Genomic DNA, 25,554 nt, shown 5'->3' on the forward strand with positions numbered 1-25,554 from the left:
CTTATTTTTGTATAGCACCAACTTATTCAGCAGCGCTTTCAGGTGATTTATTTATTACCCCCCAGCAAGCTGGGTACTCATTTTACAGACCTTAAGCCGGCTACCTGAACCTTGTGGGGATTGAACTTGCAACCTTCAGGTCCTGAGCTATTATTAATTGCATTCTTTGACCCTTAAAGGAGATGTCTCGAGGAAGCAGTTAATTTTTTTTTTTGCCCAGTCCCCCTAATTAAACATACATTACTAATTACCCCTGTAAATGACTTTCCTAGCTGGTTCGTACTTACCGTTCCAGCGTTTCAGCAACTTATAAAAGTTTCCCCAAGATGGCCGCCGGCTCTTTCCCCGTCGCTCGCTGCAGCCCGACGTGCGTGCTCCCGAGACGCTGCCAGCTGTGTCTCCATGGCAACCGGACGCCCTGCAGCCGCCGACCAGACGCCGCGCAGCCGCCGACCAGACGCCCCGCAGCCGCCGACCAGTCACCCACCGCCAGGCAGCAGGTAACCGGCGCTAGCCCCCGGCTCCCCAGCGCTACGCTCCCGGCTCCCCAGCGCTAGACCCTCAGCCAAGGTGAAGGCCCCGGAGCCCAGCGCTGGGCTCCGGGGCCTTCACCTGTCACTGAACATCACCCCCGACCCATCACTTACCCCCCTGGCCCAGCGCTAGTTCCCCCGGCCTAGCGACAGCCCCCCCCCCCGGCCTAGCGACAGCCCCCCCATCGCAGCGACAACCCCCCCCGGCCTAGCGACAGCCCCCCAATCGCAGCGACAGCCCCCCCGGCCTAGCGACAGCCCCCCCCCGGCCTAGCGACAGCCCCCCCCCATCGCAGCGGCAGCCCCCCCCCCATCGCAGCGACAGCGACGACAGCCCCCCCCCCCCGGCCCATCACTTACCTGGACGGCAGGACAGCTGGACGGCTTCTCCGGACAGCTGGGTGGCTTTGCACCTTCCTCTAACAGAGGAAGGTACAGAATGGCCGCTTCAGCGCGCTCCCGAGCAGTGACAGCTCATCTGCGCATGCGCAGAAGAGCTGTAGCGGGGAGCACACTGAAGCGGCTCGTGCTGAAAGGAGAAGACCGGACTGCGCAAGCACGTCTAAAAAAGCAAGCTGCCAGCGAATTTAGACGGAACCATGGAGATGAGGACGCTAGCAACGGAGCAGGTAAGTGGAATAACTTCTGTATGGCTCATATTTAATGCACGATGTATATTACAAAGTGCATTAAAGGGGTTGTCCCGAGGCAGCAAGTGGGTCTATACACTTCTGCATGGCCATAATAATGCACTTTGTAATGTACATTGTGCATTAATTATGAGCCATACAGAAGTTATAAAAAGTTTTATACTTACCTGCTCCGTTGCTGGCGTCCTCGTCTCCATGGTGCCGACTAATTTTCGCCCTCCGATGGCAAAATTAGCCGCGCTTGCGCAGTCCGGGTCTTCTCCTCTTCTCTATGGGGCTCCGTGTAGCTCCGTGTAGCTCCGCCCCGTCACGTGCCGATTCCAGCCAATCAGGAGGCTGGAATCGGCAATGGACCGCACAGAAGCCCTGCGGTCCATGAAGACAGAGGATCCCGGCGGCCATCTTCAGCAGGTGAGTATGAAGACGCCGGACCGCCGGGATTCAGGTAAGCGCTGTGCGGGTGGTTTTTTTAACCCCTGCATCGGGGTTGTCTCGCGCCGAACGGGGGGGGGGTTTAAAAAAAAAAAAACCCGTTTCGGCGCGGGACATCTCCTTTAATATGGCCATACAGAAGTGTATAGACCCACTTGGTTTCGCGAGACAACCCCTTTAAAGACACAGCCTTTTTTTTTTTTGCCATAAGGACGTGATGATTTTTTTTTGGGGATTTTCATTTCCACTTTTAAAAGCTATAACTTGAGAGGCGTGGCCAGCTGATGCCGGAGTAGGTCGCTAATCGAGCGAGCTCCCGCGTCCCTCACCTATAGCAGCTCACAGAGGCACCGTAGAGCTTCCAGAGGTGACCGCCCGACACACCATGGGAAAGAAGAAGGCGGCGGGTGCGCAGTCCGGCACCCCGGCGGGCAGAGGGAGCACGCTGGAGCAATTTCTCGGCGGCGGGAGCGAGGCGGCCGGCGGGAGCAAGATGGCGCCGGCACCCACGAGGCAGAGGGTGCGGGAGAGCAGGGAAGGAGCAGAGCCGGCACAGCACTCCGGACGGCAGGGAGAGACAGCTGACAGCCTGGAGACACCCGGCAGAGGCAGAGAAGCAGCGGAGAACAGCCCCCAGCCAAGAGAGGCGGAAAGGACACAGCAGGACGAACCCAGAGACTCAGAGGGCGCAGTGAGTAAACGATGCAGCAGCCCCAACATGCCACATAGCCCACCACAATACATGAGGCAGTCACCAGTAGCTGATGGGGGCAGTAGCCCTCACTGGCCCCTCCCACAGCCATATAGCACGACCAGCAGCCCCACGCGCAGGGAGGATGGAGGGCCCCTAACTGACATCAGAGAGGAGACATGGAAGAGGCGAATTATGGACATCCCTACTAAAAATGACCTAGATAAATTCTTCCAGAGATTAGAAGAGTCAAACAAAAAAGCACTAGAAAATATACACCATGACGTACAACACTTGGGTCACCGAATATTACAAGTAGAGGAGAACCAAGAAGGCACGGTGGCCATTTTAGAGACTCACAGGCAGGCGATACAAGCCCAGGCAGATCAAATTTCCAGCATCGTCATGCACTTGGATGATATGGAAAATAGGAACAGGCGAAACAACCTGAGAATAAGGGGCCTCCCGGAAGAAGTTGAGAGTCAACACCTAGATGCGTGGGCGCAGTCCTTCTTTCAACAACTGCTGAATCGCAAAGCAGAAGAACACATTGAAATTGATCGCATACACAGGGCTCTGGGGCCTAGAGCCAACGACCCCAATAGACCCAGGGACGTCATATGCAGAGTCCACTTTTTCAAAGACAAAGATATGATCCTAAGGAAAGCCAGGGAGAGGGGAGACCTAAACTATCAAGGCAAAACAATTATCATCCTACAAGACCTGGCCCGTCACACGCTAAGAATGAGAGGAGCACTGAAACCACTGCTGTCAATTCTGAAAGCCAAGGGGATCCCATACAGGTGGGGGTTCCCCTTCTCCCTGACAGCTAACAAAGACGGGAAGTCGGCGGTGTTCCGGTCGGCCGGCGATCTGCCCAGCTTCCTGGGCACACTTCAATTACCAATGGTGGCGTTGCCCGATTGGCCCTCGACCCCGACAATCGTGGCTCCCACGGCCCAAGAACAGTGGCAGACCATGCGTACCAAAACCCGACGAGAGAGGTCGACCCTGACCCCCCAGAACACCTGAACTCTTTCCAACCCGGAACGAAATGACCCCCGCGCCCCTGTGACCAGAGACTTACATACTGAAAGATCTCAATGGAACTTTCCACCCGTGGAGCGACCCGTGGATAAGACCCTCCACAGGGGGCCGGCGTGAAGATTATACCCCTATTGCAACAGCGGGAGTAAACGAGAGTTCGCCTGACCTTGGGCGGGGGGAACACTTAGCACAAATTCTGAGTCGGAGATCACCCCAACTCACCTAAAGACGGAACTCAATATAAACAGTTGAAGATTCTAATTTAAATGTTTATTATAAGGTGCCTCGAGAGCCTTCATCCAAAGTCCCCCGGAGGGGGTAGTAGAAATCTGTAGGGGGTCGTGTTGTGGGGGGGACGCGGGGGCTCCACGTCTGTTCTGGCTGGTGCAACCGCGCTCCTCACACAGGGCGACCAATCGCACTTAGTGCGAATATTGGTACTTGGTGACCAATAGCTCTCCCTGACTACATACGCAGTTGCTCTACACTGCGTAAGGCCCACGTCGTGGACCTCATCTCTTTTTCTTTTTCTTTAACTCTCCTTCTCTAATAAGACAATGCCTTATCTTTACGTACACCTCACGTTATCTTTCCCTTCCCCAACCCTGACCTGCCTGCCTCGTTTCCACCTACCGCAAGAATATACCGCTCACCTAATACCAGATGATGGCTAATCTCACTTTTTGTACCTTCAATGCAAGGGGATTGAATGGACCTGCCAAGAGGGGACAGATCGTGGATTACCTCCACCGCAAGGGAGCCATGGTGGTCTTCTTCCAGGAGACCCATTTTCAGGAAACAAAAATCCCTAAATGTAAATACCGCCACTATACGACATGGTACCACAGCCCGCACCCAAACAAAAAAGCAGGTGGTACATCTATAGCGATCCACAAAAGATTACCCCACAAAGTGTTAACCGTGGAAACTGACAAAAATGGGAGATACATCTTCATTAAAATTCAAATAGACAATGAAATCATAACGTTAGCAAATGCTTATTTCCCGAACCAGGACCAGAAACGCTTTGGGATCCGAGTACTGGGGGCCCTGGCGACTTTTGCAGGTGGATCTTCTATCATCCTTGGCGGGGACTTTAATCTAACCATGGACCCAGCTGGCGACACCTCCGGGGGTAAGTCGGGGATCTCCCCACCAGCACGACACAGAATTCGATCAGAATTAACAAATCTCAAGCTAGTGGATCTGTGGAGGATATTACACCCAGGAGAGAAGGACTTTAGTTTCCACTCTCTGGCCCATAATAGCTACCACAGATTGGACTATCTGTTCATTTCACACAAATTGTTGGATAGAAAGCCCACATCAAATATAGGCCCATTTATTTGGTCGGACCATGCTCCGGTCTGGGGATCACTAACACGGGGACACACACAAGACACGTACTCCTCCTGGCGACTAAACGAAAACTTGTTAGAAGACGAGGTCTGTCTGCAGGACATACAACAGTCAATAGATACATTCCTAGAAGTCCATAACACAGATGACACGTCGGCACCCGTGAAATGGGAGGCCCTCAAATGCGTCCTCAGGGGAATCTTTATCTCCCATGGGGCGCGTCTCAAAAAACTGAGGACCGCCAAACTAGAAGGACTCCTGTCCCAACTAGATAAGTTAGAATCCACCAACAAAAACACACCTACAGATAGTGTGGCGGCAGAAATTTCGGCAACCAGAATAAAAATAGTGCGCATCTTGGATCAGACCTCGCTGTGCCAAAGAGAGAAGTCACAAGGGTGGCACTACGAGTTCGGAGATAAGAGCGGTAAAGGCCTAGCCAGAGCACTCAACCCTAGAGCACCCCAGACGTATGTGTTTGAGGTACACAAACCTGGGAAGGGGAAGGTCCACAGTAGCACAGAGATATTAGAGAGTTTCCATAAGTACTATCAAGAATTATATAATATTAGGAAGACACCCGGGGACACTGAAGAAAGACTAGGGGCGGATATGAATACATACGTGGTTGAAAACACATACACCCGCATCACGAGCGATGAGGCACAGGCACTAGATGAGGACTTTACCCTCCAGGAGATGAAAGAAGCCATAATATCACTAAAAATTGGTAAGAGCCCTGGCCCCGACGGCTTCACGCCGCGATTTTATAAGATATGTATGGAGCGTCTGGCCCCTCTGATGTTGGAAGCCTTTAATAAGATCTCCAGGACATGTCCCTTCCCGGCACAGGCACTGCAGGCGATCATCACAGTTCTCCCCAAACCTGGCAAAGACCCAACGTGCTGTGGAAATTACAGACCGATCTCTTTACTAAACATTGACGTCAAACTATTTGCTAAGTTGATAGCTGGGCGCCTGCAATCCCATATCCCAGCACTGATACATGGGGACCAGGTGGGTTTCGTGCCGGGAAGGGAAGCAGGAGACAACACCATAAGAACGATAGCTCTGGTCTCGAGGGCGGCTAAGTTGAAAGATCCTCTGTGCTTGCTGTCGGTAGATGCCGAAAAAGCGTTTGACAGAGTAGAGTGGAGATTTATGGAAGCGGTGTTAAAACAGATCGGCTTAGGCTCAAGATTCTTGGGATGGATTATGGCTTTATATAACAACCCGTCGGCGAGAATCCGAGTAAACGGCAGGCTATCACAGCAGGTACAGATAAGGAACGGCACGAGACAGGGCTGCCCATTGTCCCCCTCGCTATATATTTTAGTGATGGAGACACTGGCGAATGCCCTGAGGGCAAATGCGAGCATCAGAGGGGTACAGATAGCACAAAACGAACAGAAAATTGCATTATATGCAGATGACCTGCTAGTATACATGTCGAGTCCTAGCGTGGCCCTCCCATGTGTACTAGAAGAGTTCCGGAAATTTGGTCGACTCTCAAATTTCAAGGTAAATCTAAACAAATCAGAAATATTAAACGTGACTATCCCCGAAGCTGAGGAGAGAGTCCTGCAGGCATCCTTTCCATTTAAATGGGTAAAAGAAGGGATCAAATACTTAGGTATAAATATCACACAGAAAGTAGAGGAACTATTCCTAAGAAACTATCAACCACTAATAACAAAACTAGAAAAAGACTTGGACAAATGGAAAGCAGCGCCCCTCACATGGTTTGGTAGGATCAGTTCAGTAAAGATGAATGTGCTCCCCAGGATACTGTATGTCCTGCAGACATTACCAATACCCCTCCCTGGGAACTTCTTAAACAAAGTAAGAAGAATGGTTATGCGCTTTGTATGGGGCTCAGGGAGGCCCAGGCGAAACTGGAGGGCCCTCACAGGACCTAAAGAGAGAGGAGGAATGGGGATACCGAATATTGCGTTATATTACAGAGCTACGCTAACCCGACGGATATTGGAGCTGACTAGAGGCAGGAACCAAAAAAGGTGGGTGATTATGGAACAAGACGCGGTCCCACATAACATATCCGGCCTAATATGGATCCCTGGAAACGGGAAATATAAGGGTATTGGACTATCCCCATTTATAGAGGGGATCTTCGCGGCGTGGATGGGGTGGGCCACCGGGCTAGGATTGGTCGGGAGGCCTGGCCCACTGACGCCACTAGTGGGTAACCAGGACATTCCGACATTCCTCAGAGGATCAACATTGGTCAATAGGCTGATAGAGGGTCAGAGTGCAGACATCCCCAGGGTGGGAGACATGCTTAATGAAGACGGTCTTAAAGCACTCAGGGAAATACAGGGGGGAGGGGAACCCGTGACCGGAGCATGGTACCAATACCTCCAACTATGTCACTACGTAAGAACATTAAGAGGAGACCAAGCGTGGAGGGCAAACCTCACCCCCTTTGAGTGTCAATTCACCCAGAACTCAGCAGCAAAGGGTAACACGTCCAACCTTTACCATTTCTTGGTTGGGTTGGACACACAGAGGTGCGGGATAGCCCTAGAGAGGGAATGGGAGGTGGATTTAGGCCGCCCACCCTCGGAGGAGGACTGGAGGAAGGCATACATCCTCACACATAAACTAAGCATATCCAGCAGGTTCCAGGAATTGAATTATAAGATACTAACCAGATGGTACAGGACGCCGGAGAGATTGGCCAGGATATACCCCCAGTACCCGGATTCATGCTGGAGGTGCCAATCAGAGAGGGGCACATACATTCATATGTGGTGGTCGTGTCCAATGATCTGTCCCCTTTGGCAGGAGATAGGAGCCTTATATGCCTGGATTAGTGGGGTACCTACCCAAATGACACCGGAGATGGCCCTGCTGTCGATGTTTCCTGGGGCCCTGTCGAGGTCCAAAAAATCGCTACTAAAATTCTTTATACTAGCGACACGGCAGGTGATCCCGAGGAGATGGAAAATGCAGTCAACCCCCTCGAGATTAATGTGGCTAGAAACGATAGACCGGATAGGTTACCTGGAGGAACTATGCGCCAGAGACAAAATGCGACATAACAAACACATAGCGGTATGGACAGCCTGGACATCACAGCGAGAGACGGCGGAAGTAACCAAATGGGTGCAGACAGGTTCAGTCCCCCCCCCGCGGAGTTTCGCCACTCTAACATAGTAAAATATGAACAAGGCACGCGAGATATATAGGACCAGGCAGGCAGGTCGTTCCCCTCCCCCCCCCGTCCCCCTCCATTTCCCCCTAACTCGAGTTTCACTAATTTTCTACCTTTTGTCACTTTTCTTTCCTTTGTTCTACAGTTTATGTCCCTACTGAAGGGAAACAGCAACTTACATGTAACGTGTTATTTTACGTTGACTGTTAGAAAAGGTTCATAAGATACGAGTAAGAGTTCGACACTGGATACAATTTAAGAACCAAATGCAGAGAAGCGTTAAATAGTTTATTGACTGCAATTTAAGAATACCCTGTTGTTACTATACATGCTTTATATAAATGTTAAAAAAAAACCGAATAAACACATTTTGAACCATAAAAGCTATAACTTTTTTAATATTTACAACGACACAGCCGTATAAGGCCTTCTTTTTTTGCGCGGCGAACTGTAGTTTTTATTGGTACTGCATAATGTATTGTAAAACTTTTTATAAATTTTTTAGAGGACAGGGAGAAAAAACACATAAATTCTGCAATTGTTTCTTCTTTTTTCCTACAGCGTTATTCATGCAGCATAAATCACATGATACATTTTTTTCTGCGGGTCTGTATGATTACGGTGATATTAAAATTATTCTTATTTTTTAGGATTTTCCACTTTTGCACAATAAAACCCATGTTTTTGGGAAATTGTTTTTTTTTTACATTGTTGCACTCGAAGTCCCATAACTGTTTTATTTTCCGTGGACGTAACTTTGTGAGGGCTTGTTTTTTGCAGGGCAACCTGTAGTTTTTATGTGTACCATTTTGGGGCACATATGGCTTTTTTGATCACTTTTATTGCATTTTTTGAGAAGCAAAATGAACAAAATAAGCATAAGGGTTTTTTCTGTCAGTTTTTTTGCCGTACAAAATAAATAGTGTTTTCAATTCATTGTACAGTTCATTACGGATATGATGATACCACATATGTGGTTTTTTTTTCTTTAAATCTTTTTATATACAAACAGGAAAATGTGCAAAAAAGTTTTTTCTATTATTTTTACCTTTTGCATTTTTATTATGTCCCTGCAGGGACCTTGAACCATAATGGCTACAATCACTATGAAAATGCATTGCTATACTTCTGTACTGCAATGCCCTATTGCTAAGAATAGCAATCATAGGCCATGGCATGCCTGGACGCAAGTATCTGGTGTCCAGTTACCATGGCAACCGATCAGCTCTCCACGATTACATCGCAGTGGGACGATGACGTCACAGAGGGAGTGTGCTCCTTCTGTGAACCTTCACATGCCGCGATCTATGTAGATTGTAGCATGTGAGGGGTTAATAGCGATGATCGCTGTTCTTATCAATGCCCACTGTTGCAGGCTGGCTATCAGTCACAGCTTGCTGCACCCTGTTGCATTAAGTACCACCCTTCCAGGACAAAAACATATGTCCTTTGGCAGCAAGGGATTAAAGTGTAACCGTTATTTCCTTTTTTTCCCCTAAATGTACAAAATAGGCGATTCTAAGCATTTTTGCAATAAGATTTCTTAGCCCATTCTGTACATTTTTCTTTGAAAACTCTTCTTTGGTTTGTGACAAGGTGAAGACGTTGCTAGAGAAATTCATATTCAGCTAGCTGCATAGCAGTAGTAGTGCAGCTGCAGACACAACTGATGCCATTATAATACTGCATTAAATAAATGTTTTTTATATTACTAATTTTTAACCCTTTGACTACCCTTCTTCTGCTCTGTCCTACGACGATAGTGTTATAACCCACTGCCAAGTCTCAGTGGCTTTGTACCCAGCAGCTCTGTCCCTGGTGGCGCACTGTGAGGAGAAGCCGTTCTATGCTGCAGACAGCTTCTCCTCTTCACAGTACCCGCTACCTGCCGGACCCAATGCAATGTCAAGATATCAGTGCATCACTGGTGACATACAGCACTGTACACCCGATGGTGGTCGCCACTGCCTAGTGTCAATAGATGACATTATGTATGATTGACATAGGGTGTGGAGACTGCCCACTTTACAATAGATTATAAAAGTAACCAGAGCAATGGCAGGCAAACAGGGAGGGGGGAATCGAGGTAAAATGAACCATAGGAGGAATCAGAGGGGACATGGCTGGAAAGGTACGCAGCCAATCCTGCTGTTCAGAGGAAATGGCAAGTAGATGTGGGTAGAGGAGGAGTAACTCATTAGTCCATAACAGTATAGAAATAATGTCTAGAATCACCCAAGTTAACTTTCCCAGCTGACACCATCTTGTGGTAAAGGATACGGGATGAGAACAGGAAGCCCGGCTGTCACCTGTCCCAGTATTCTGTCTCTGTTCTCGCCTTCCATCCCTCCTGTAAGGAGTTCACAGTCGCAGCCAAAAACTTCCTCAGCGAGGTAGGACATGTTATCCGCTAGGGTAGGAAGAAGGATTTAATCCACTATTGCCACATCCATCAACACAGTAATGTTATTGTGCGTCTACAGCCTCATCGCCCAGTAAAGCAGAGAACGGCGCCTTCTTATTTACACCCATTCATGCGCTTGGAGAGAGATGAAAGGGTTTAGGAGACTGTTGTTTTTATGCCATACGCACTACGACAAAAATGATATGAGAACTGTATTCTGTGAGTCAGTAAAGTCACAACAATACCAAATTTATTCTGTGTTTTTGTTGCACTATTCTTAAAAAAATAAAATACTTAAAAAAAATATGTATACATATATATATATATATACACACACACACACACACACACATATACATATATATATGTATACATACATACATATATATATACACACACACATATATATATATATATATATACATATATATATATATTTTTTTTTGCACCATTTTCCATTGGCTTTTATCAGACTTTTATAAACTCAATGATATCAAATATGTTTTGTTTGTTTTTTTATTTTAAATATGGAAAAAGGTTTTTTAAAGTTTTAATGGAGTTTTTTTTAATTTTTTTTACTCGTTTTTACTTTTGTTTTAGCCCCCTGAGGAAACTTGAACTTGCATAGTATTGCATTACACCATATAATGACAGGCAGTCTAATTTATTCATGGCAGCCCTGGGAGCCTTCAGGAGGCCCTAAGCAGCCATGACAACTGAACAGCACCTTGCAGTCTCATTGCGAGGGGGCTGTTTAGAACTCCTGAATGCCAAGTGGGGGATTTAAATGCCGCTGTCAGAATTCACAGCAGCATTTAAAAGGTTAATAGTCGCATTAAGAGTGAGCACTGATCGTGACTGTTGCAAGCGGGTGTCAGCTGTCAAAGACAGCTGGCACCCACCTTGTATGGAGCGGGATTGGCTTCCGATCCCAGTCCATACATACCCTGTGCCCCCATGGCATAAATATATGTCCTTTGGATTAAAGAGGCTTAAAGAAACCTGCAGGCGGGAGATGAAGTAGACCCAGCAGACATTAGATTGTTGGGGGTTCTTTTGAAATTGGTGGGATCCAGCAGCGAACATATGAGGGCTATGACCAGCGTATGACAGCTGACAGTCCGAGCAGGAGTGGCAAAGAAGGAGTTCCCTGCAGCGCTGTGCGAACACTAAACAGAGAGATTCCCGTAATATCATGATATAGAGGATTTCTTAAAGAAGAAATTCCCTTCTGTATTACCCGTTATGGTCAGTTTTTAATGGATAGGTTTTTTTTTTTACATTTTTTCTACTTTAGCTCTAGTTCTACAACTGCACTCGTGCCGTGTGATTTAAAGGATCTGTTAAACGGAAGCCCAAGCTGATATCATTGGAATAGTTCCTGTTTGTTTGTCCCCCATTGTGTACAATGTTTAAAAAAAAAAAAGGAAAGTTCCACTCCGTTCAGTTCCTGCTTTTTTGGACAGTCCCGCACCTCAGTCTATTCTATGTTGAAAAAAAAAAATTGGGAACCAGATGGAATGTAAGGAAATTGAAGCAAAATAAGTCCCAATGAAATCAATGGGGATTTTAATAAATCAGCTTTTTTTACGTTTTTTTGCTGTTAAGACAGAACAAAAATAAAAGACGAAAGCCTGCTGTGAACTCAGTCTACAGTGGCTCCAAGAGGCCGACCCTGTATTACTATATAGACGGGCAGCACTCACCTGAGAACATCTCCCCGTGGATGGTGTATCCCCTGGATGTCGCCACTTGTACAATGTAGTCGAGCGTCACCGACTGCTTATTGCTCAGTAATCCCCCTGCCATCCATAATGCAACCAGACCGCACCTGCCAGGACAGTATATGACAATTCATTAACGGGACACATACGTATTTTGGGGTGTTATCTGGGTGGATGCAAATAGCTCACTTACAAGATAACATACTGTGTATAAATCTACTAACATTGTAGACACAAACTATATTATGAAACTAATGATTTTCAATGGTTTCCTTCCCGTCTGCAATGTTTTCACTGATGCGATGTTGAGACATAAAAAAATTGCGACATACTCTATCTTTCTGCGATGTGCGATTTTTTTTTTAATCTCCCATGTATTCCTATGGAGGCTTCTTTTTATTGCATCGCAATGCTACAAACGAGTGTGGCGATTTTAACATTACAAAGTCTCATTGACTTTTGTGATTAAGAAATTGTGCGATTCTCTCACGGGCAGCAGTGATGCGAGGCGAGATTATTCTCCAAAAAGGACATCACTGACACTCACAAATCACAGTGAATAAAGATGCAATATAGTCGTAATTTTTTTGCGGCAAAATCACAATCGCCTGCGTGGAATTAGCCTAAAAGTGACCTTTAAGTATCCTGAACTTCAAAAAATTGGATAAAATGAGTATTCTGTTCACCTGTGACTCCATTCTTAGTGGGAAGACATTGGTGAGTGATGTCACCAGTTGTGCTGCATGCTCAAGTCACCGGACTGTGCTGGCATCTAAGTACAGGCATGAGTACAGTGTGGGGGCCGATCTCAGACTACTGCTTCACCCTTACTGCACTGGATGATGAAGAAGTAGTCTGAAGTCACAGATACATTCCTTGCCATGTCTTAGACCGGTCTGACATGGACGGGTCAGATTCCTGTATTGTGGATGCCCGCGGCGAGCAGTCACCTGACATGCACAGTACAGATTTTTAAAAATCTTTCTCTTTCCCACCTCATCGTTAGGCGATGATGCGGGTACCGGAGGCCTATCTGCAATGTTAATTGTGGCGGGCCAGATGGCTTCCATTGACTTCAATAGAAGCCATCCATGTGGAATCCGCTCATGTGAATGGACATGCGAATATGCTATTTATTGAATGATTGTGGAATACCGCAGATCGTCTGTGCGGGTGACGATCATGGATTCTGCAATTCAAACCCCGTCGTGTGAGACTAGCCTTACACTGACATTGACATCCAAAGTGACTGTCCTTCCTGACCTGCTGCGCTACTGAGGCAAATACTAAATGTTTTTCAACCATCTAACAGTTTTAGGGCTTATTTACATAACCGTATATCGGCATTTTCACGGCCGGTCGACATACGCTTCCATCTGAGCAGTTACCCCCTTCATCGGCTCTCTGCCTCTCTCCTCCCCTCAGAGCAGTTTGCAATGGGAGTGGGCTGGACGGGGGCAGGGCTAAGTTCCCGTCCCCTCCCTGCCCCTTGTCCATAGCAGCAATGGGAGTGGGCGGGACAGAGCGGAGCTTAGCTCCACCCCCTCCCAATGCAAACGCCAAAGTGGGGGAGGGAGGCAGAGAGCCGGTGAGGGAAGAGGAGACTGCTTAGATGGAAGCGTATATCGGCCGGCCGTGAAACCCCGACTGATATACATTCGTGTAAATAAGCCCTTATGTAAAAAAAAAAAAACATTCATTGTGTAATTAAAAAGTTATAAAACTTTATTTACTTTATCAATTTCTCACTATTTTCAAGACCTCCTCCTCTACCAGTGAATGAAAACATTGCTGTTCACATGCAGAGGCCATAACATCTCCAACTAGCATCGCTGCACGGCTCATTGAGTCCGGGTCAGCACAGAATTTCTGCCTCTAGATGTAAACGAGAATGTTTTTTTGGATATTGCAAATACTGAGGAATTAAAGCAACCCTTCAGACCTGAATAAACAAAGATGGCCGCACCTCTTCTCCGAGTACCCGATGTACGCTGTGCATTATTATGCATTGGTAGTCTAAGACACTACATGCTGTAACTGGCCAGCACTAGCCATTCAAAATAGTGTGTAGTGTCTTGTAGACCTTTTACATGGGACAACTGCCGGGGCAGAAGCACAGCCGTCTCAGCGATCATCGCTCAGTGAGTGGATGCGGAGCAGACAGAGATTGTTCCGCCCCATCCGCTGCCATTCACATTAAACAGGCAGTTAGTTGTTCATACACGAAGGACTACCTGTTTACATGGGCAGATCGTCAATTGACTTTTTTATGTTTGCATGAGCCGCGCGACAGATGAATGGCTGTTCGGTGCTCAGATCGCGCAGGTATTTAGAATGAACGATAACACTGTGCAACAATTTTTTTTTAAATTTTGTAACAGAAAGTAATTGATCTGTTTCTGTAAAATTAAAACCTGCTGATTCCACTGGTAACACGGAATACTAGCAGCACGTCTCATTTTCAAGATATTTAACCCCTTAGTTACCAAGCTTTTTTTTGTTTTAAAAGATTGTAACTCCTTTATTTATCCATTGACGTCGCTGTATGAGGGCTTGTTTTTTGCGAGAAGAGTTGTATTTTTTCAATGGTGCTATTTAATGTACCATATAATGTACTGAAAAACTTTTAAAAAGTTCTAAGTGGAGTAAAATGAAAAAATACACAAAATTCTGCCATCTTTCGGTGCATCTTGTTTTTCAGCGCACAAAGTGCTACAAAAGTGACATGATAACTTTATTCTATGGGTCAGTACGATTACTACAATACCAAACTTATGTAGTTTTTGTTTTTGCTGTACTACTTTAAATTTTGTTTTATTATTTTCTGCCGCCATCTTCTGCGCAGAGTAACTTTTTAATTTTTCCGTCCACATAGTTGTGCAAAGGTTCATTTCTTGCAGGACGTCCTGTAGTTTGCAGTAGTATTTTTGAATACATACGACTTTTTGATCACTTTTTATTGCATTTTTCTGGCGTTCTTAATTTTTTTTTCGGCCACCGTTCACCGTGCGGGGTAAATAATGCGTTACTTTGATAGATCAGACTTTTTACAGACGCAGCGATACCAAACCTGTATTTTTGTTTTATGATTTTGATTCTTTTATTTAGTCCAACCAATGACCTGTAAAACACAGTCCATTAATTACAACTTACTGGTGGATGATCAGCAGTGTTTATGCAACGTGGAAACATACCCTATATGTTACATAAACCTACCCTTAGGGTGGATTCAGACAACAGTATATTGGCTCGGTTTTTGCGCCGAGACGATATACGATGTCCTCATCTGCAGGGGGGGGGGGAGGATGGAAGAGCCAGGAGCAGGAACTGAGCTCCCGCCCCCTCTCTGCCTCCTCTTCGCCCCTCTGCATTATTTGCAATGAAAGGAGGCGGGACAGGGGTGGGGCTAAGTCACGCAAATTAGCCCTGCCCCGTCCCGCCTCTCCTCATTGCAAATAGTGCAGGGAGGTGGAGAGGAGGCAGAGAGGGGGCGGGAGCTCAGAGCACTGCTCCTGGCTCTTCCAGGGTCCCCCCCCTGCAGAGAGAGATGACGTATATCGGCTGAGCGTGAAAACCCAGCCGATATACGTTCATCTGAACCCACCCTTATAGTGTTCATTCAGCACACGGTGTGTAACAGTGATTGCCAAATAGTTGCACAGTCCCTTTTGTTGTTCTTTTCATTAAGCAGGGTTAATGGCGAGCATTTAAGGATTAATTGCAGATTTCCAAAAAATACAATACAACGGCAATAGGATTACATTATTCCCCGTAATTGGAAAACCTTACGTGGTAGAAAAAAAACGGATACCATATTTGAATTCAGCGCACTAAAGTTACTTTAAGCCGCCTATCTGCTTATTAGTTACAAAAATTATTTGCACAGTGTAAGGGCGCCCACCCACTGGCGTTTTTTTTTCCCTGCGAAATTCGCAGCATTTTTTTTCTGCAGGGGTCTATGGGACTTGTAATGTTAAAATCGCGATCGCGCAAAATCGCAATTTACCGCAAATCGCGGTAAATTGCGATTTTGCGCGATCGCGATTTTAACATTACAAGTCCCATAGACCCCTGCAGAAAAAAAATGCTGCGAATTTCGCAGGGAAAAAAAATCGCCAGTGGGTGGGCGCCCTTATTGTTCAGATTACTGCGATCCAGAGAGAATCTCAATTATAACAGTTTAGTGTAAAAGGGCCCTTAGACCAATGCTGCATACTACTGCACAGTGTACATCAGGTAGTCAGAGAAGCTGGTGCAGCCATCTTTGTTTGTCCAGGCCCAGAGAGTCACTTTAAATCACAAAGTTTACCAGAAAGTTGAAGAACTTTTCATTACACAATGATTGTCCTTTATTCAAATAAATCTGGATATCCCAAAACAGCAGGAGCAGGGTGGTATATTACCTGCAACTGTTCTTTTCTGACATCCCTCTGATCTGTTGGTTTTGTGCCCTATGTTTTGGTTGTCCAAGATGGCTGCAGCAATTTTCCAACTCCTTAAGGCAAACTATGCATTGCTCTCTGATTGAGCAATGCTGATCACATGAGCAGCTCTGGCCAATTAAAGAGCAGGTAGGTATAGTACATTGGTAGTCTAGCAATACCAATGCAGTTTGGGATTCAGATAGTCTGAAGATTGGGTTGGCCATCTTGAATGGCCAAAAAAAGATCCTGGAACTGGAGGATCAGACGAACAGCAGAGAAGAATTGCAGGTAATATATACCCCTCCGGGACAGAATTTTGTTCTAAAACTGGAGGGTCACTTTAATACATGTTATTAGAGATGAGCGAACGTACAACGTTTAGGGTGTTTTTGCACTCGAGCACCGCATTTTCCAAGTAACTGACTACTTGGATGAAAAGGTTCGGGGGGCGCCGGGTGGCGGCAGCAGTGGGGAACAAGGGGGAGCTCTCTCTCTCCCCCATCACTCCCCTCTGCAACCCCCCGCTCACCCCTGGCGCTCCCCGAATCTTTTCGCCCGAGTAGTCGATTACTCGGAAAAAGCGGTGCTCGAGTGCAAAAACGCCCTAAACGAGTAAGTTCACTCATCTCTACATGTGATCCATTTGCACTGCTATCATTTCAATGTGACTTTCTTATACTTACTGCGGACCGTCCTGTATGAGGGATGGGATGTGCTGGTTATACAGCAGCCATTTTAAATTTCCACCGAACCTGAAGTAGAAAAACAACAATATGATTAATGCAATTCACCAACTAAAGCTGAACAGCACATCATCTACCTCCCCAGAGCCCATGCCATGCCCAGTAACATGTCCGCCCTGTTCACATCACGTTTGAGCCCTACGTATGGTGCATAGGGCTCCATTGATGAAACTGAGGACAAGCTTGTCCTTGTGGCCTCCGTCACGCTGCTACCTGTTGGTGTACAGGATGCACACAGTACGAGCCCTTCTACATGGAGCGATTATGGTTCAGATTCTCGCTATATTGTGCAAATCAAAACGATAATCGCTCGGTGTAAACGCTGTCAGCGACGGAACGACAAATGATAATAAAATAAAATTCAAGGACGATTGGTCTGTGTGAAAGGACCATAGGGTGGATTTACACGGAACAACTGTCGTACTGATCGCTCAACTGAGTGAATGTGAGCACCAGTTGATCCGTGACACTCCATATCAGCGGGTTTATGAGCGATCGCTCCTGCCAAACCAACCTGATCAGCTTCTACGAGGAGGTAAGTTCTAGACTGGACCGAGGAAAGTCATTGGATCTTGTGTATCTGGGGTTTTCCAAAGCGTTTGATACTGTGCCGCATAAAAGGCTGGTATATAAAATGAGAATGCCTGGTCTGGGCAAGAATGTGTGGAAGTGGGTAAGTAAGGGCTTTTACCCACTAGTGTTTGTTTTAACGCTGCAATATCGCTGCGTTCTTTTCAATGGGACTTTCTAATGTGAAAATCGCATCGCACAGAAATCACAAGTTTGTGCTTTTGCGATTTTTGTGTGATGCGATTTTAACATTAGAAAGTCCCATTGAAAAAAAATGCAGCAATATCGCAGCGTTAAAAAAAAACGCTAGTGGGTAGAAGCCCTAGTAAAGCAGTAAATGGTACATACTCTGATTGGGTCACCATTACTAGTGGGGTATTACAGGGGGCAGTACTGAATGAATCACCATTACTAGTGGGGTACCACAGGGGGCAGTTTTGGGCCCTATTATTTTTAATGTATTTATTAGTGACCTGGTAGAGGGATTGTGCAGTAAAATATTAATATTTGCAGATGATACAAATCTATGTAAAGATATTAACACAAGAGAGGATGCAAGACGGTTACAAGAGGATCTGGATAAATCAGGGCTTGGGCAGAAAAGCGGCAAATGAGGTTTAACACTGATAAATGTAAAGTTATGCAAATGGACAGAGAAAATACATGTCACCATTACACACTAAATGGGAAACCACTGGGTAACACTAACATGGAGAAGGACTTGGGGGTTTTAGTTAACTGTAAGCTTAACTGGAGCAACCAGTGTCAGGCAGCTGCTGCCAAGGCACATAGGATCATGGGGTGCATCAAAAGAGGTCTGTGGCACATGATGAGAACATTGTTCTTACTCTTTACAAGTCACTGGACAGACCACACATGGGATATTGTGTACAGTTTTGGGCTCCAGTACTCAAAGACATATCAGAATTTGAGCTCGTTGACGGACAACTAAAGTAATAAATAGAATGGGTGGACTACAATACCCAGAGAGGTTATCAAAATTGGCATTATTTAGTTTAAAAAAAAAAGACTGCTGTGGGGCGACCTAATAACTATGTATAAATATATCAGGGGTCAATACAGAAATCTCTCCCATCATCTATTTATACCCAGGACTGTGATGTAACAAGCGGGCATCCTCTACGTCTAGAGGAAAGAAGGTTTCTACACAGATATAGAAGGGGGTTCTTTACTGTAAGAGCAGTGAGACTGTGGAACCCTCTGCCTGAGGACGTGGTGATGGCAAAGTTAATAAAAGAGTTTAAGAGGGACCTGGATGCCTTTCTTGAGCGTTACAATATTACATGTTGTACAACTGATAACTTCAGAAGGGTCGGTGATCCAGGGGTTGTTTCGATTTACCAGATTGGAGTCAGGAAGGTTCCTCCCCCCCCCCCCTCCCTTCCCTGTAAATGAGGAAAATGGCCTTCTACCTGATTGTAGTTTTTTTTGTCTTCCTCTGGATCAACATTGAGGGTGGGGGATAGGCTGAACTGGACGGACAGGTCTTTTTTCAGCCTTACATACTGTACTATGTTACTATGTGTAAACGGTCACTAGCAGGGTGACAAGCAATAACTCACTCACTAGTTGTTAGTCGCTTTGTTTCAGTTCAACCAGAAATAATCGCTGGTTGATTAATTTTCATTTGGTGTAAATGGGCAATTGTTTGTCTTTCAACAACTACCCAATACAATGCAGGGAGGTGTGCGCTTCAATGGCCATGAACATGAACGAAAATCATTCTGTGTAAAAGCACACAAACAACAGTCATTTGTCCGCTAATAACTTACTTTAGCGACTATTTCCAGAGACTGTTCAAATGAAAGTTGTCCCATATGAATTCAGCCTTTGCTCTGCAAATACCCCTTACTCTTATTATATTAGTTTCCTCTATTCTCCTCATATAAAGGTGTCTCTCCTGGAATTGCTAGCACAGGCAAACAAGATCAGGTTACAGATGCTGCCCATAAAAAATCTATAAAGAGGAGGGAGGAGGAAAGAGTTGCTGGAGGGAGACAGCGGTAGAGACACATAGACGTCTGCTGCAGCATCTAATAAGTGTTTTATCTCACTGCAGTACTGGATGCACATCTAAACTGCACAATACTGCTGTACAATGTCCTCTGTGTTGCTGCTGCTTCTCATGGTGTGCTACAGAGAGATAAGGAAGGAAGATCACCTATTCTCTATGCGTAGTGTATGGGAGACATCATAGCAGTTAGTCTACACCCACCAGTCCAAGGAAGCCTGAGAATCAGATCTACAACCTGCAGAGGGGAAACTGGTAATAAATGCAGGATACAAATCATGTGATGGTCAGATATAGTCTTATTCCTCATGTACACACGACAGTCAATATCAGAACAGGAGGGGAAAACCCGATATCACAGACCAGAGAAGAGTTTGCAGTGCTCATTTGAGTGTTACTGCTCCTTCAAACAGCTGATCACAGGGATGCCAGAAGTCAGACACCCCTTACCCAAGATATTCATGATCTATCCTAAGGATATGTTAAAATACTTTAATCTTGAAAAACCCATTTAACTCTTTCATATCCCTTCTTGGAATGACTGGAAGCAAACATTTGTAAGGAATCACAGCTGCGGGTCCTGGAATATTAAAACTTAGAAGACTCACCTTTCCTGTTGATTCACGATCAGCCTTTTCAACTCCTCGCATCCTCCAACAGAGGGGTCACTGTTATCTGCAACCGTCTTAAAGAACTTGCTTTTCGACTGAACTGGAGGAGGGGGGCAGAACACTGGTGGTGGCGGTGGCAGTGGAGGTCCACAAATAGTTTGTGCTGCGGCTCCTTCATCCTCCTCTGGCATGAGTGCTATGGAGGTACTAGGAATACAATACGAGCTGATTATGGAAATGACTAAGGTTCAGTTTAACTGCATATACCACCTTAATTGGAATTATTACAGGGTATGCCTAATATCAGAGAATAAGGAATATCTGAGAGAATCCCTACAGGGATGCTAAATAAGGATGTTAAGTGGATATACTGTATGAATGTTAATGCTCCACTAGATACACTACCGTTCAAAAGTTTGGGGTCACATTGAAATGTCCTTATTTTTGAAGGAAAAGCACTGTACTTTTCAATGAAGATAACTTTAAACTAGTCCTAACTTTAAACAAATGCACTCTATACATTGCTAATGTGGTAAATGACTATTCTAGCTGCAAATGCCTGTTTTTTTGTGCAAAATCTACAAAGGTGAATAGAGGCCCATTTCCAGCAACTATCACTCCAGTGTTCTAATGGTACAATGTGTTTGCTCATTGGCTCAGAAGGCTAATTGATGATTAGAAAACGCTTGTGCAATCATGTTCACACATCTGAAAACAGTCTAGCTCGTTACAGAAGCTACAAAACTGACCTTCCTGTGAGCAGATTGAGTTTCTGGAGCATCACATTTGTGGGGTCAATTAAACGCTCAAAATGGCCAGAAAAAGAGAACTTTCATCTGAAACTCAACAGTCTATTCTTGTTCTTAGAAATGAAGGCTATTCCATGCGAGAAATTGCTAAGAAATTGAAGATTTCCTACAACGGTGTGTACTACTCCCTTCAGAGGACAGCACAAACAGGCTCTAACCAGAGTAGAAAAAGAAGTGGGAGGCCGCGTTGCACAACTAAGCAAGAAGATAAGCACATTAGAGTCTCTAGTTTGAGAAACAGACGCCTCACAGGTACCCAACTGGCATCTTCATTAAATAGTACCCGCAAAACACCAGTGTCAACATCTACAGTGAAGAGGCGGCTGCGGGATTTTGGGCTTCAGGGCAGAGTGGCAAGAAAAAGCCATATCTGAGACTGGCCAATAAAAGAAAAAGATTAAGATGGGCAAAAGAACACAGACATTGGACAGAGGAAGACTGGAAAAAAGTGTTGTGGACGGATGAATCCAAGTTTGAGGTGTTTGGAACACAAAGAAGAACGTTTGTGAGACGCAGAACAAATGAAAAGATGCTGGAAGAATGCCTGACGCCATCTGTTAAGCATGGTGGAGGTAATGTGATGGTCTGGGGTTGCTTTGGTGCTGGTAAGGTGGGAGATTTGTACAGGGTAAAAGGGATTCTGAATAAGGAAGGCTATCACTCCATTTTGCAACGCCATGCCATACCCAGTGGACAGCGCTTGATTGGAACCAATTTCATCCTACAACAGGACAATGACCCTAAACACACCTCCAAATTGTGCAAGAACTATTTACAGCAGAAGCAGGCAGCTGGTATTCTATCGGTAATGGAGTGGCCAGCGCAGTCACCAGATCTGAACCCCATTGAGCTGTTGTGGGAGCAGCTTGACCGTATGGTACGCCAGAAGTGCCCATCCAACCAATCCAACTTGTGGGAGATGCTTCTAGAAGCGTGGGGTGCAATTTCTCAAGCTGACCTCAACAAATTAACAGCTAGAATGTCAAAGGTGTGCAATGCTGTAATTGCTGCAAAAGGAGGATTCTTTGAAGAAAAGCAAAGTTTGATGTAAAAACAATGTTATTTCAAATACAAATCATTATTTCTAACCTTGTCAATGTCTTGACTCTATTTTCTATTCATTTCACAACGCATGGTGGTGAAGTGTGACTTTTTATGGAAAACACAAAATTGTTTGGGTGACCCCAAACTTTTGAACGGTAGTGTATATTAGATGAATATTGCTCCACCATTCAGTGGAGAAAGTCAAGAATACATAGGGCATAGAACAATTAGGCCAACTTTACACAGTTGAAGGAGATATAGGGCCGTGAAGCACGGCCCAATATCGCCCTCACCATCTATGTAAAAGCCCCGTGGATGCGAGATGTTTTCATGTGAAAACAGCCTCATATCACTCCGGGAAAGAAGGGAATCCCCACTGTGGCTGTCACAGCCACGGCAGAGGATCGCAGAGTTCTCACATTGCTTTCAACGGGGTCGGCGCTGCTGCCATCAGCTCTATTGAAAACAATGGTGCAAGATCACACATCATGATAGAACATGCTGCAATGTGTTTCCTGCATCGCGTCACATCGTGGTTCTATGCAGGAAAACATCGCTCATGCGTATGACCCATGATTCAAAAGAATGGAGTTCATATTTGTGCAAGATTTGTGCATCCCACAACGCACAAACCTCAGTGTGAAGGCAGCCTTACCGAGCTATCAATTATGTAGGCAAAACCACAATAGAGTTTAGGAGATGAATTCTGGCGCCTGTTGGCAATATCCTGAGAGAAGAACCGACTCCTGTTGCCCTTCATATAATATCGCATCATGCAAATAATCCCTTACTTCTTAGATTCAAGGGGGTTGCGAAAATACATACCAGTGAGAGACGGGGGGATGTGAATATTAGACTCCTGCGGAAAGAAACTAGGTGGATCCACAGATTGAAGAGTTGTCAACCTAAAGGGCGGATGAACAGCGTTCCTCTACCCTTTCCTGTGACTACCTTTTTCTTATTTCCCATATGTAGATGGTGCAGAGGTTAATCATCAACCAAGACTTTCTTGTGAATGAGGGAGATAATATTCACTTCCTCTTGCCCTTGACTACACCCTTGTGTGCTCTAAATGAGATCTATAACTGGTGGTTATTGGTGGTTACTGGGCATATATGCTGCATCCAAAAGTGTCGACTGTATTAGCGATAAAGAATAAAACCACCTGGTATTAGCGTTAGGACTATAGATGAGCGAGCATACTCGGTAAGGCGATATACTCGAGAGAGCATCCCCTTTTTCAAGTACCTGCTGGCTCGTCCCTGAAGATTCGGGGGGGGGGGGGGGGGGGCGAAGGCGGCGAGGAAGAGAGTGAGAGAGATCCCTCTTTCTCTCCCTCCTGATCCCCTCTGCGGCCCCCCCTGAATCTTCAGGGACGAATATATCGCCTTACCGAGCATGCTCGCTCATCTCTAGTTAGGACCCATCTGAGCTTGGTCACCTGGACGTTGGTAGATGGGCCAATGTAATTTGATCAAATGATATACCAAGCACCTTGCATTATTTAATGTGGGTAGAGTATTGATTATAGGTATGTATACCTCTGATAGTAAATTTATTTTTCGTGCTGTTGCCATTTTTGGTTTCAGCTTCTACTGGATGTATTAGAGATATCTGCGCCCCACTTCTTCTTGCCTTCAGTCTCTGATCTCCACAGTTCTAGAACTGTCGGCTTTACGCATGCATTATGTGTCACTTGGGATGCTGGCGGCTAGATACTTTGTTGATCTTCTACGTTTTCTGTGGTGATATAAGCGTATGCGCGATCTTTTAGACACACGTCACCAGAACTTGGGCGAGATTATCTTGCATCATCGGTCTGAGACAGAGTCTCTGTAGAGGGTGGCGCCGATTCAACGTCTCTCACTTTCCCTTGTTGAGAGCATATCTGTGGGTATTGCTGGACTGTTAAAGCCATTGTGATTGGTTAAGGGAACCAAGCCCCTTTTGTTGGCGGTATCTTTGGCAGGCTTAATAAGGTGGACGTCTGGCGCCCTCAGTGCATGCACCTCCATCATGGCTGCCAGTTTACAATCCAAACTTTCAGGGCTTTTTTTTCATCTTGTATTTTCTCTGATTTATCGGTTTGATGGGATTTCTCCTGATGAATCTATTTTGTTATTCATCCAGTATATCCACTTACCATCTCTATTTGCTATCCCTCTGGGGGTTCTCTCAGATATTCCTTATTTCCTGATATTAGGCATATCCTTAACTTAAGGGTCCAACTGGATGCATATAAGTGGTTTGAGAAAGTGATCATCATCCCGCTACATGCTTTGTGATCAAGTTTGATTACTGATTTTTCTTTTTGACATTTTTTAATTTGAACCTACTATTGGGAGGCTCTTGTGTGGTGCAGGGTGTTACGGCAGCAGAAATGGAGTCCTAAGCTCTTGCTCATCACCTGAAGGTTGTGGGTTCAATCCCTACTTGATTCAAGTAGCCGGCTCAAAGCTCCATCCCTCTGAGGTTGGTAAAATGAGTGCCTAGCTTGTAAAAGATGACTGTGGAAGGCAATGACAAACCACCCTGACAAGAAAGGCATCAGTCATGACTCCAGTGCTTGCACCAGGGGACTACCTTACCATCGGGAAGTACTAATGTATTGCTGACCATTAATCAGTGCCTTTATGAATAACCCTTCTACTTTTATGCTTATTTCTGTTCGTGTTTTTTGTTATTTGGGGGGGATATCAATTGGCGCTTTCTGTTTAGAATTTACTTTAATAAAGGTTACATTTTAGAAGGATCCTCAGTAATATTTGGACTATTAAACTGATTCTTCAGGGCCGCTGAATCTGTAATACAAAGTCCAATTCATGCCATATTCCAGAAGTATGTGCACCTAAGAGCATTATGTGATGGGGAGAATATGGAGCCTCGTTGTGGCCCCATTCTGCAGCATATGGACTGCCTACGGTCATGATGATGAGTCTATAGGGAGGCTCTGGGTACACGGGCTTGTCCTGTGCATGCTGCCTTATTGGAATGCTAGTAGGTACTTTGCTCTCTTCTGAAGAACATCATGTGTGTTGCTGTATTCACACAAGGCCGTTTTGATGCGGTAAAAAAAATCACATCAGCAAAACGACATTAATTTTTGCTGTGTTTGCGGTAAAAAAAGCCCGGCAACTGTGGATAAACCACTGCAAAAACAGACTGGATTTTGCCAATGTAGTTTTTGGTCTAGTTTTTACCGCATCCAAACCCTGTGTGAATGCAGCCTAACATGGCCTTACATTAATTCTCAATGGAACAGCTACGGTTAAGGCGTACTTACATGCACACAAAAAATACATATGT

General features: G+C 45.5%; 1 protein-coding gene across 1 annotated transcript in view; it reads right to left on the reverse strand.

The window, feature by feature from the left end:
* Positions 1–25,554, reverse strand: part of ACTMAP (actin maturation protease) — a 32,571-nt gene that overhangs the window by 5,497 nt on the left and 1,520 nt on the right. The window contains exons 2-5 of the mRNA XM_066581230.1: positions 20,393–20,602; positions 17,123–17,191; positions 11,998–12,122; positions 10,168–10,297 (exon numbers count right to left, since the gene is read on the reverse strand). Of these exons, the coding sequence (XP_066437327.1) occupies positions 10,168–10,297; positions 11,998–12,122; positions 17,123–17,191; positions 20,393–20,586 (518 nt within the window). The 5' untranslated portion in view covers positions 20,587–20,602. The remainder of the gene's footprint in view (positions 1–10,167; positions 10,298–11,997; positions 12,123–17,122; positions 17,192–20,392; positions 20,603–25,554) is intronic.

Source organism: Eleutherodactylus coqui, chromosome 10, assembly GCF_035609145.1.
Source record: "Eleutherodactylus coqui strain aEleCoq1 chromosome 10, aEleCoq1.hap1, whole genome shotgun sequence".
Lineage (NCBI taxonomy): Eukaryota > Metazoa > Chordata > Amphibia > Anura > Eleutherodactylidae > Eleutherodactylus > Eleutherodactylus coqui.